This window comes from Lissotriton helveticus, chromosome 3_1, assembly GCF_964261635.1.
Source record: "Lissotriton helveticus chromosome 3_1, aLisHel1.1, whole genome shotgun sequence".
NCBI classification, from domain to species: Eukaryota; Metazoa; Chordata; class Amphibia; order Caudata; family Salamandridae; genus Lissotriton; species Lissotriton helveticus.
Window position 1 is genome coordinate 1,863,443,390 of NC_136061.1, and position 12,963 is coordinate 1,863,456,352.

Sequence of the window (12,963 nt, forward strand, 5' to 3'; positions counted from 1 at the left end):
TGGTGACCCCCGCTACCCTGCTTTTCAAGTTCTGTAAAATAAATATGGTAATAGAGGGCTTACTGACAGTTAGGAGCCGGAAATTGAGGACTACACAGGTCGGCTGGTTTGACAAAAACTGTGCCCAAGCCTTAGTTAAACTAAAATCGGCTTTAGATGCAAAACCAAGAGACATAGCACAAATCAGGGACGAGCGCCACAACTACAAGATCTCTTTGGAGGCGCGAAAAAAAGAACTACAAAATGAGGCCTGGTCTAATCTGGATCTGGCGGCGGCCACAAAAAATAACAAACTATTCTGGGAGACTATTAATTGCCCCTTTTTAAAGAATGAAAATATTCCTGAAATAACTTCCCATGTAAATTGTAATGCCTGGATAGACCATTTCTCAAAGATTTTTAATTCGGATGGGTTGATTTTAAATTCTATAATGGAAAATAAATCCAAATGGCCGATTATGCCGATATCTATTAGTCTGGCTGAGGTACATGAGGGTTTAGTAAAGAGCAATGGTGGTAAAGCCCCGGGTTCCGATGGTGTGCCAGTGGACTTATACAAGTATGAGATTAATTTATCGGCACCTATATTAAGACGTTTTTTTAATGCTGCTATTGAAGATAACCTTCCACTGACTTGGGGACAATAGATTATTGTCCCCCTTTTTAAAAAAGGTTCAAGGTCAGAGGCACGCAATTACCGTCCGATCTCCCTCTTGGACTCGTCGATTAAGGTCCTGAGCAGAATCCTCCTAGACAGACTAGAAACATGGGCAGAGGAAAATACCATCTTATCACCTGTACAGTACGGGTTCAGAAGGGGGATGGGAACAATGGAGCAGTGTGTAAATCTAGACCTTATTAATAATAAATATACCATAGTTAAACAAGGTAATTTATTTTTATGTTTTGCTGATTTAAGTTCTGCTTTCGATTTAGTTGAACATTCCCTTTTATGGCCTATTTTATTAGAAATGGGAGCGCCAAAGGAGATTATATATTTCCTGGCAAGACTTTATGAAAGTCTGCCTAGTAAAGTGCGTTTTGGTCCTGCCGGCGAATGTACTCCCTTTTTTAAGGTCAATAGAGGCATTAGACAAGGTTGTGTTTTAACACCTCTTTTATTTTATTTATTTATTAACGAAATTGACTCAATTCTTAGAACGACTCCAGCGGATGCCCCCTTGATTGATGGTAATCCTATCCCAATATTGCTGTGCGCTGATGATGCGGTCCTCCTATCACGTACCCAAAACGGTCTCCAACGCCTTATTGACAAATTCCTCATGTTTATAGACAGTGGGAAATTGTTAATTAACAAAGAAAAAACTTTTGTAATGTCATGTGGGAAGAAGATCAAGCAAAATAGGACTTTTTATCTAGATGATGTAAAATTAGAAACTGTTAAAAAGTTCTGTTACCTTGGCATTACATTCTCTGGAGATGGAAGTTGGGCCAATGAACAAGAGAGCGTACGACTTAAAATGGTTAAGAACATTAACAGCGTTTTTAGATTTGCCGCCAAATTGGGGAGCCGTAGAATTAAGGAGATGGTGTCAATTTACAATTCAAGGTGCTTGTCATCTGCATTATATGGGGCGGGTGTATGGGGCCACCACACTCACAGCGGCAAGCTAATCCAACATGAGGAAAATGTATTCCTGAAACGCTTGCTGTGCGCCCCTGCATCAGCATCTACTGAGATAACCCATAGGGAAGTGGGCTTAAATTATGTTAAGGACCTAACAGCCCTGCGTCCGCTGGCATTATGGCGATCTATTTGGTCCAAAACCGAAACTAAATTCACCCAGGACTTAATTAATGACTGTCTAAAGCTTGAGTACTGTTTACGCATCCCATGGCTTAGACACATTCAATATTGGTACAAGTTACTTTTTGACCTAGATCCTTTCCAGGAAATGGAACAGGGTGCCTCTATATCTAAAAAAGAGCTTAAGGAATCCTTCCTTGAAAACATGCCAGGGTTGTCCAATGCGAGAAACAACGCACCTTTATTTTTTATCAGGAGTACAATGTAAGCGAAGGCTTCCAGCCCTATCTAACAGAAGTTACAAGAAACTCCCATCGCTTTGCACTAACACGCTTATGATTAGGCACTGTGTACCACCTTGTGGTATTTCCTTATACTAGACGGAACAGTATCTTTCCATGCCCCTGAGGCAGCATTTCCAAACAGAGCTGTTGTCATTTTATGCTATTTTGTAAATTTTATATTTTTTTAAGGAAATTTTATCTAAAACCCATCTTCTTAAAATACAAGGTTCGATCCACTAAGGCTGCGATGCAGATAATGTTTGAACTTGGAAGTCCGGATGTATGCTTTTATGTAGCTACATATATTTTAAGATGTATGTCCGCAAGGAAATCAATTATTATATGAATATGCAGTACTAAGAACTAACACATGTTACTTTTAGTGGGAGAGATGAGTATTCATTCTATCCCCAGTGCGTGTTTTCTGGTTACTAGTATGCTTATTATCTTTATTGCGAGTTTTGCACATGTGTTATAAATGAAATTGCACTTTATTATTGCAAGTTTTGCAGATGTGTTTTAAAGGAAACAGCACGTACGTGTTTTCTGGTTACTAGCATGCGTCACTTTACCATTGCGAATTTGCACATGTGTTATAAAGGAAATTGCACTTTACTAGCCGTGTTTTGCACATAAAGAGTACTGTAGTTCCTGTACATACTTTGTGACCGTTTAATTATTCCTGAAAATTTTTCCTATGTCTAGGTGCTGACTTTGCAGGGTTTACCTTCTTTTTACTACAAAAATTGTATTATATTCTCTATACGTAATGTTATGTTTTATGCTTTGTATGCTATATGGTTATATATATATACCGAATAAAGCACTTTGAACTGAACTGAATCCTCTTCTATAATTCCTTTCATTATTTTCATGAGTATAGTAAAGCATTACAACTTTTTATTGTACCTTCTTGCATGTGTGCATTAAGAAATAATTGGTTATACAAAATATTGTTTTTTATGACCATAATATTTCTAAATAAACCTCTTCTTGAACTTTAAAAGCATTTTTTTTTAAAGAACCCAAGAATATACTTAAGTAGACAGCTTAGCCATCGCACCACTTTGTTGGTTTTTTAACCATCAGTAGTAATGTAAACTTAACTGCCTCCCCTGCAATGTAACCACCCGCTAAACAATATGTAAAAAAGAATGCAGCAGATGAAGTGATTGTATTTACATATTGAACTTTGAAAAAACCACACTGAACACTTCGTTTTTTAGCAGGGAAAAAATAAAAACTATTGTCCCAATACACATTTCATTTCTATCCCAAAAAAATAAATAAAACTCTTCAAAAAAGCTTAAGAAACTAATTTTGCTAAATTATTCTCATATCAAAACAAGTAGGTAGTCCACACACAAAAAAGTGTTTGAACAACTAAAAAAAATTATTTCCCATCACATTATACACCCCCAAAAAACCGACCCTGTCACGAATGTTTCAAACAAACAACTAACTCGCGAAAGGCTGCCAGCTGCTGCTTTTAAAGGCACAAAAAAAAACACAATCCTTCAGTGCAGGAAGTGATGACAATGAAGGCACAGCCAATAGAAGCCCCGAGAAAGAGTTCAGGCACAGCCAATAGAACCCCCGAGAAAGAGTTCAAACTGGCCGCCTTTTCCAAACTCACCTGGCATTAATTATGCAAATGAGGCAGGTACATAGGCAGCGGCTCGGCAGCGCTCGGGTTTGATCCCTCAGTAGCGCCTCGAGTGTGTCCGGGACACAGGGCCCTGAAGCCCTGCACGGAGCGTAGCCTTACAGCGCCCAGAAGACCTGCACATAAGTACCACTTGTACTTTGTTCGCTTTTGTAACCTGCTCACATGTCACTTTCTCCTCCTGTAATGCTCTGTTTGCTGTTGTGATGTCTTCACTTGTAATCTTACCCTCCTGGGTCAGTTCTGTTCCTACTCTGAAGCCTCTGACGCCTTCGGGTAAAGTCCGTGCTATAGAAAAACGCATCAAATAAATAAATAGCACCTCCGAGGGGGTCTTAGGGCAGGAGTCAGGGGGGCATGCGGGTAGAGGGCGCCCCCTGTGGAGGTGTGGTTCCTCCTATTGATGACAGGACACCTTGTTGTTTAATAAGGGTGTATATTTATTTATAAAATGTAAATTGATACTTGTATAGCGCACTACTCACCCGCAAGGGTCTCAAGGCGCTTGTACGAATACCGCTGTGGAACCCATCCTGGCTTTCCCTGTGAGGTGTCCACTCCTGGGCACCCCCATGGTGGAGGCCAGGCATCCTTAGCGTTGTGGGGGCCGTTGTGGAGATTAAGCAAGCTATTGCCCAGAGTTGCAGAGTGGGACTCCATGACTGGAATAGGCACCGAGGCGAGAATTATCAGGTCCGTGGAATTTTGAGCCCAAGACCCGCCGAGGCGGGGGAATTGAACCCTGGTCCCCGGCTAGACCTCTGCATCAGGGTCTGCCATCCTGACCATTGAGCCACACTTCTCCACATTTATGTATGTACACTGCTCACGGAGTGCGCCGAGAGTTGTGCCCTAGAGCTCCCGCTTCGGCACCTGATCTGCGCTCTCCGCGCGCGACCCAAAATGGCCCCCGTTCACGCTACGTAGTGACGTAGCGTGAACCCTGAAATGCCAACTCTACATATCTCCCCCTTTTTGTATCACATGAACAAATCAGTCTTGGGGGTTATTGTCCATAACTCATATCGTAGTCCTGGAACCTGGAAGGTCTCACAATCACTCGTCCCCCCCTTGTGCATCTTACCGGGGTGGACATCGCTTCTCTTCCGCTGGTCATAACGGATCCCCTTTCTCTACCTTCTTGGGTACCCGGGCTTTCTCTGCAAGTCGGCTCTCTCCTCTCTTGCCTCTGTGTCTCTTCTCTGGGAGTTACAACGTCTCCTTGCTCCAAACCTGGGTCCGCACCTTCCATGTCTCCTTCCGGGGTGATGTTCTCATTCTCTGTTGTACTCTGATCAGTCACTCCTAGTTCCCGATCTTCAGGAGCCCATTGCAAGATCTTGTTGCATCGAGCCATGCGATCCTGGGACCACACATTTCCATCGCTCAACATTGCTGCTCGATCATAACCTTCTTTGACTTGAAGGGGCCGGCTATATTTTTTGTCCCCCTTTTTCTGTAGCACCGCCAGCTTGACCCTCACCCATTCTCCTTTTTCCAACGATGTGTCCTTTGCATTTTTCCTCTTGTTGTAATGTTACATATATATGTTTTGAGCTTTTTCCAAATTTCTCTGTACCACAGCAGGGGACCATTTGCTGGTAACCGTCTTTTCCTTCCATGCCAATTTGTCTTTGGTGAAGGGATCCCTGCTTCTGAGGATCTGGAAGGGGCTGTACCCTGTAGCGGTAGGGGTGATGCGATATGCCCAAATCATGTGTAATATCTCTTTTTCCCAGTCCTTTCCAATCATGATGGCTGCCTGGATGGACCCCATTAGTAATCTATTGAATCGTTCCACTTGTCCATTTCCAGCGGGGTGATATATGGACGTGTGTTTAGTGATGATTCCATTCCTTTCCATGTATTGGACCCATTTTTCTGAAGTGAACTGGGGACCATTATCAGTCAGTATGGACTTGGGAATTCCTTCTCTAAGAAAGGTAGCTGTCAGAAACCTGAGTATGGTCTCCGTACCCATCTCCTCTTGGATATGAACTTCAGGCCATTTAGAGTACCTGTCTACTAAGACACACAGGTATTTCGGAGTTCCTTGTTCGTCCAGAATTGGTCCCAGTATGTCAATGGAGAGTTCCTCCCATGGATTCTTCGGGGCTGCGAATTTTCCCAAGGCCGGCCTCAGCGGTGTCATCGTTTTGTCTGCACGCTGGCATTGGTCGCACTCTCTTATGTGTCGTTCGGCCTGTATGTCCATGCCTGGCCACCAGTACCCCTGTTTGGCCCTCAGTTTGGTTTTCCCAATACCTAGATGGCCCTCGTGCAATATTGCTAGTAGCCTCGGGATTAGCCCCTCCGGGGGTACCACCTTGTCCCCTCTGTACACAAACACTCCTTTGTCATCCAGGGACAGCTCCTCTCTTACTTCATAATATTTCCTCATGTTTCCATTTAAGTGCTCTTTTTTGGGCCATCCTCCGACAATGTGCTCTATCACCTCTTGGATGTTCCTGTCCGCTTGGTACGCATCTTTCCATTCTCGGTTGCTTATCACCTTCTCCGGGTCTTCCATCAATGCTACCATCTCTTCCCCCGCTTCCTTCTCTTCATCGGCATTTTCCATTGCTGCAGCCCTGCTCAGGTAGTCAGCCACTTTGTTCCTGCTGCCCGGGATGTATTCCACATCGTATCGATACTCCAACAATTTTAGTGTCATTTTTGCAATTCTAGGAGTGGCACTCGCATGCCCATTGGACGTGAGTACTCTCACCAAAGGTTTGTGGTCCGTTCTAAGTTGGAACCTCGTGCCCCACAAGAACTGACGAAATCTGCCCATGGCCCATACTACCGCTAGCATTTCCTTTTCAATGACACTAAACTTCTTTTCAGTGTCCGTCAGGGCTCTGGATGCGAAGCTCAATGTCTCCATCGTTCCTCCTCCTCTGTCTTGCATTAGGACTGCTCCAAGCCCCTTGTCACTGGCATCCGTTGTCACCACCTTTTGGCCCTGCGGATCGTACCCTTGGAGGGGTATGGCCTGGACAACATCCCTTTTGATACCTTCGAACTCCTTCTGCGTCTCTTCCGTCCATGCGAACGCCGTTTTCTCTCTCGTAAGCTGCCTCATGTGGTGGGTCTTGGTGGCAAAGTGTTGTACAAACTTGCTATAATGTTCGGCCATCCCTAGAAAGGACCTTACTTCTTCCTTGCTGGCTGGGGGTGGAGCATCACATATTGCTCTCACATTCTCCTTCTTTGGTGTGATCCCCTGTTCGCCAATTTCATGTCCCAGATAGGTGACAGAGGCCATTCCTAGGCGGCACTTCTCCCACTCTGCAGTCAGTTCTTTATCCTCCAGCACTTTCAGCACCTTGGACAACTTGGTGTTGTGGTCTCGTTAATCCCTACCCATCACCAGGATGTCGTCTTGGAAGTATTGGATTCCTTCCATGTCTTTAAAGAGTCGATGCATGAGCTTCTGAAAGACGGCCGCTGCTGATGCGAGGCCAAAAGGCATCCTGCAGAATTGGTAACACCCAAAGGGAGTTATGAAGGACGTCAGCTTCCTACTCTCCGGGTGTAACGCTATCTGGTGGTACGCCGACGTCAAATCAATGGTGGAGTACCATTTCTTCCCTTTGGTTTTCGCCAGCATTTCCTCAATACGGGGTAACGGGAACTTTTCCACCACAATACTTTTGTTTAGTTCGCGCAGGTCCACGCACAACTGGACCTTGCCATTGGGCTTCATGACCACCACCAGGGGAGCCAGCCACTTCGCACATGTGATGGGTTCAATTATTCCGTTCCTTTCCCGTTCGCGCAGTTCCTGTTGAACCGCTTCCCTCACTGCAATCGGCACATTCCTCACCTTGTGTGATACCGGCGTGGCATCCGTCTTGAGGACGATCTTGTGAGAGAATTTTTCCAATTTCCCAACCTTTCCACCGAACGCCTTAGGGAAGTTTCTTTTCCACTTTTCTAGGTCTAGCCATTGTTCCGGCTCCGTCATCAGCACCTGTACCGCTCCGCCGGGTTCCAGCTTGATGCCCAGGTCTCCTTGATCCATCCAGCCTAGTACCGACGGGCCCTTTTCCACTACATATAATTTGCAAGCAGCACTGCGTCCTCTGAAATCAAATTTCAATGGTCTAAATACCACTATTGGGATGCAGTCCCCCAGGTACGTGACAGGTCTGATGTCTGGTGGTTCCAACTGCGGACCCAATTGAGGCGTGAATTTCTCAGTCCATACTGCCCTCTGCACTATCGTATATGGCGATCCTGAGTCTGCCACGATGCTTATCATCACACCGCCTATTAGCATGTCAAGTAACGGTTTGTTTGATCTCCTGGTGTCCACACTTAGAACTTGCTCCTCTATACACAGCACCTCATCCTCTTCTTGGCATCTCCCTTCTATGCCTTCTTGGTCTTGGTCTACATACTTCACCGTGTTGCGGCCCGCTTTTCTCCGGCATACCTTTTCGTAATGTCCCATCACACTGCAAAACATGCACTTGGCGCAGAACGCTGGGCATCTTTTGTCGTGTGCTTCATGGGCCAAACTGCCGCAACGGTAGCATGGATTCTTCACTCCTTTCGACTGCTTCCCTTGTGGACCCGGCTTCCCCGGCCATTTGTAGAGCGGCACTCACGTTCTTATTCCCTCCTTTGGGTTCTTCTTCATCAATCTTATTCACCATTGTCCTCACTGCTGGTTCTCTTTTGGCTGCGTCTGCGCATCTCCGCGCCAGTTCCGCCTTCTTCAATATCGCAATCACTTCTTTCAATGAGGCATCTCCGCTTGCCCATAGTTTGTCTTGCACAGATTTAGCTGTTGTGTGCAGCAAAATTTGGTCCTTGATGAACTCATCATGGAGTGCGCCATATTTACATGTCGTTGCCAACCTTTTTAACGCCTACGTACTCGTCAATTGATTCTCGCGTTTCTTGTTTCTGTTGCTGGAAGTTGTAGCGGTCTATCGACACGCACACTGCCGGCCGGTAGTGCTCATTGAGTTCTTCGATCGCATGGGCGAAGACGTCGTCGTCTGTGTCTTGCCGAGGTTTGGGTACTAGATTTGTGAATACCCTGATCCCTTCCGGGCCTAGGTTGTGCAGAACATTTTTTCTTTTCCTTTTGCTCGTGAACGCCTCCTCATTTTCATCTTCTAGGACCTCTATGTAATTTAAGATGTACTCTCTCCAGTCATCCCACTTCATTAGGGGTTCACCCGGTTTAGGTAGAAATGGTATTGGGGCTGTCGCCGACGTCGCCTGCGCGCACATGGTATCACGCTTCTCCAGCGCTGTATTCTGACCCTTGGGACTGCCTGGTGCACTGTTCTCCTCTCCCTGTTCTGGTTGGAGGTGGGGGCCCTCTACGTCTCCTTCCTCACTGCCCCTTGATTCCGCCAGTGCTTCTGCTCAGTTGGGGCACCCTCCGTACCTTGTAACGTCCCTGCGTGTTCTGCTGGGCGTGCGGTGGCCGTGGGCGACTCTCTTCCTGCCCCTTCACACTTCCTGGTTCTGGTGGTTCTACCCCTTTGCTTCTGGGTGAGGAGTACCCACGTACCTGGTACCTTGCTTTTCTCTCTTGGCACTGGTGATTTTCTGCGCTTCTGCCGCGCTCTCCGTGATCCTCCGGCCTCTCCAGTGTGGGGCCTGCCTGTGCTGCTATGTGGCTGTCCTGCCTTGGTGCTTTCGTGGGTTGCTTCCTGTTGTTTTTTCTTTTTTTTTCCAGGTCCCAGCCTTGTTGCCACTGTGGAGGTGTGGTTCCTCCTATTGAAGACAGGACACCTTGTTGTTCAATAAGGGTGTATATTTATTTATGTATGTACACTGCTCACGGAGAGCGCCGAGCATTGTGCCCTACAGCTCCCGCTTCGGTGCCCGATCTACGCTCTCCGCGCGCGACCAAAAATGGTCGCCGTTCACGCTACGTAGTGACGTAGCGTGAACAATGAAACGCCAACTCTACACCCCCCCTGCTCAAAATCTGACCTGGGGAGTGCCTCGCTCGCGGCCCCCGAACTTTCTAAAATCCTTCCCGTCCATCTCCCTCCAGGGCCGGCGTCAGATTGGTGCAGAGGGGGGGGGATGTCTCCATGCCTGGGGGGCCGGGGATGTCTCCATGCCTGGGGGGGATTGTCTCCATGCCTGGGGGGGCCGGGGCGGGGATGTCTCCATGCCTGGGGGGCCGGGGGGATGTCTCCATGCCAGGGGGGGGAGGGGCGGCGCGGGGATGTCTCCATGACTGGGGGGCCGGGGCGGGGATGTCTCCATGCCTGGGGGGCCGGGGCGGGGATGTCTCCATGCCTGGGGGAGCCGGGGGATGTCTCCATGCCTGGGGGGCCGGGGCGAGGATGTCTCCATGCCTGGGGAGGCCGGAGATGTCTCCATGCCTGGGGGGGCCAGGGATGTCTCTATGCCTGGGGGGGCCGGGGATGTCTCCATGCCTGGGGGTGCCGGGGGATGTCTCGATGCCTGGGGGTGCCGGGGATGTCTCCATGCCTGGGGGGCCGGGGCAGGGGGTGAGGGCTCTATGCCTGGGGGGCCGGGGATGTCTCCATGCCTTGGGGGGCCGGGGATGTCTTTATGCCTGGGGGGGCTGGGGATGTCTCCATGCCTGTGGGGTGGGGATGCCTCCATGCCTGGGGGGGGGCGGGGGATGTCTCCATGCCTGGGGGGCCTGGGGATGTCTCCATGCCTGGGGGGCCGGGGCGGGGATGTCTCTATGCCTGGGGGGGGGATGTCTCCATGCATGGGGGGGCCGAGCCGGAACATGTTTTTAGATGCATTAAATGCAATGTCCGCTTTTGGGAAATGAGGGGTTATTGTTTAAATGCTCACCCCAGATTATTTTTCAGTAACCTGCCTATTCCTGAATTCTTCGGTTTCGCTCCCCTCAGCGAAGCACTGGCTTGAAATGCAGGCGCAGTCGATGTAATTAAGAGCTTTGCTTAAAAACGCGTAAACTAGTATTTTGCTTCTTCTGTCATTGCATCCAGATATAGAATATAACCCGGAGCATTACACTTAAAACAAGCATTTACAATGCAATAGGTCTCGCAACTACGAGTTTTGGAGCTATTGGCATTGTAAATGGCAATGCCTTCTGCCATTGTTATTTACAATACCAAAAGCAACACCTATTGCTTTGCATAGCGTGGTGTCTGTGAAGACGCCCGTGCTCATTACAGTAAAAAAAAGCATTGTCATAGCCAATAGGTCTCGCCTTTGGTACCTTCTAAGTGTTTAGCCATGCAACAGTTGCTGTTGTTGCACCAAGGATATTGTGCTGCATAACTAAATACTTGTAAGGTCCCAAAAGCGAGACCTATTGGCTATGCCAATGCTTGTCTCTTTCTTTTTTTAAGGGCACATTTTCCCTTATTCACACCGGCCTCAAGTTTTGCAGCAAAGCCTGTAACAGCTACCTTAAAAAATCGGGGTTTATGTCAAAACTTAGGCTATTTGTGCTGTTTGCACTTTACAAAGTACCACAACGTGTCTTTGTGCTGCGAAAAGGGTGCCCTTCCAGCACAAAACCTGGCAACACACCTTTTGTGCTAGATAATAAATACAACACGTCACTTGAGTTGCTTTATGCCGGCACAAAGAGTTAGTAACGTATGCCTTAGTCCTTAATTTGTGGCTGGAAGTGGAGCGCGCCGCCAGTCCCACTTATTTTTGGCCAGCAGGACTTTTGTCATCAGACTTTCACCTTGAGCAGGAAAGAGGAAGTCATTAAATAGAGAAAGGTGGAGAGAAAGATAGTAAATTAGTGCCACAAGATGAACGACTGGGATGTAAAGGACCCACGAAACATAGGGTGACGCCGGAAGAAAAAGACATGAGGTTGAATCAATATGAAGAAGCCTTGCCAACGTCAACATTCGGCTAGCAGAGTGAAGTGTTCTGATTGTCTGCAAGGTCAACGGATTGTGGCCGAAAGAGAAAGAAGCAACGATATATTCAGTTAATCCAAACCTCTCAAGACAACTGATGCGGACGAGCACATGCTTGCTTTCGACAATGTTTGTGCGTGCTACTCACCATTTCTCCCGTCCATTCTGCCTTTCGCTGGTTGTGATCTGCTTTACTTCCTCCTCTCCGTGGCACACTAACGCAGCTGCGCGTGGCCACGCCTTGCGTGGTCGATTGCTCACTTGCGGGCAGCGTGTTCCGCTGACAGGGATGTATTTCCCAACACACAGGCCCAGCAGTGGCTTAGAGGGGGTCAGTCAGCATACTGCGTCCCTGAAAGGCCAGCAGTTAGATTTCTGCTTCGCTAGGGGTTCCTGTGTGGTTGTCACTGAAGGCGACGAAAAGAAACTATGAGAATTGTGTCAAAACGAATAGGCTGGTAATAGTTATTTATTGTAAAATTTAGATAGCGTGCAACACGTTACTTCCGACATCTGTGTAATTTATACAGTTACGAAACATTTTAGCAGTGTATATATAAACGGTAGTGAAATTGTATAATTTACGAATAACGTGCACAAAATCAGAGTACGAAACCGCAATCAAAGTGAACATCATCAGTTTCGCAACATGGAGGCCTTATTATGCCTGTAAAAACTCCAAGGGCTTCCAGCACAATACACTGGAGAAAATTACTAATGGTACAGTTCACTTTTGGATATTACTCGATGACTTTATGAGGTGCGCATTTCTTATGAGTTACCTGGCTATTTCAGTGGGGTATTAGCCACAGAGCACTGCCTGCCAGCATCGGATTGGTGACGTGGGCACTCGGGCAATGCCCGACTCGAGGGGCTGGTGCCAAGTTCCAACGGTGGCCCGCGTTTTGGAGCAGTCTGAGCGGCAGATTTGGGCGGTGTCGCTGTTGTTCGGATACAGCCAGCGGCCCAGTGGACGTCTGAGTGGCCTTTCAGGAGGCAGATGGGCGTCTATTACTTCGCATTTAGCAAACAGACAGAGGTGTCACTTTCTTTCTCTCCAGGGCCGGCCCATTAATGTATGCATACCTAGCGGGGCAGGGGGCCTGAGCAGAAGTGGCCTCACTTGTTTCAGTCACTAGTGTAAGCAAATCCGTGCATTTTTTTTGTATCTCCCCCACCCCCTTTTTAGGTTTCGCCTGGCGTCCGCTGCGCAGCAGCATTCGCGCAGGCGAAATCTGTTGATCTACACTATGGGGCTTTGTCCCGCCTCTGTCTCCCATTGGCTAGCTCCATAAATGGAGGCTAGCCATTGGAAGACATTGTTGTCCATCACTCTTTCCCCCGTCAGGACGCGATTCGGGGGCGTTCTCGTGT

General features: G+C 47.6%; 1 protein-coding gene across 1 annotated transcript in view; it reads right to left on the reverse strand.

Moving 5' to 3' along the window:
• Positions 1 to 11,796, reverse strand: part of LOC144823915 (malignant fibrous histiocytoma-amplified sequence 1 homolog) — a 235,088-nt gene extending 223,292 nt beyond the window's left edge. The window contains exon 1 of the mRNA XM_078682825.1: positions 11,738 to 11,796. Coding sequence (XP_078538951.1) covers positions 11,738 to 11,753 — 16 coding nt within the window. The 5' untranslated portion in view covers positions 11,754 to 11,796. The remainder of the gene's footprint in view (positions 1 to 11,737) is intronic.
• Positions 11,797 to 12,963: the final 1,167 nt, after the last annotated feature.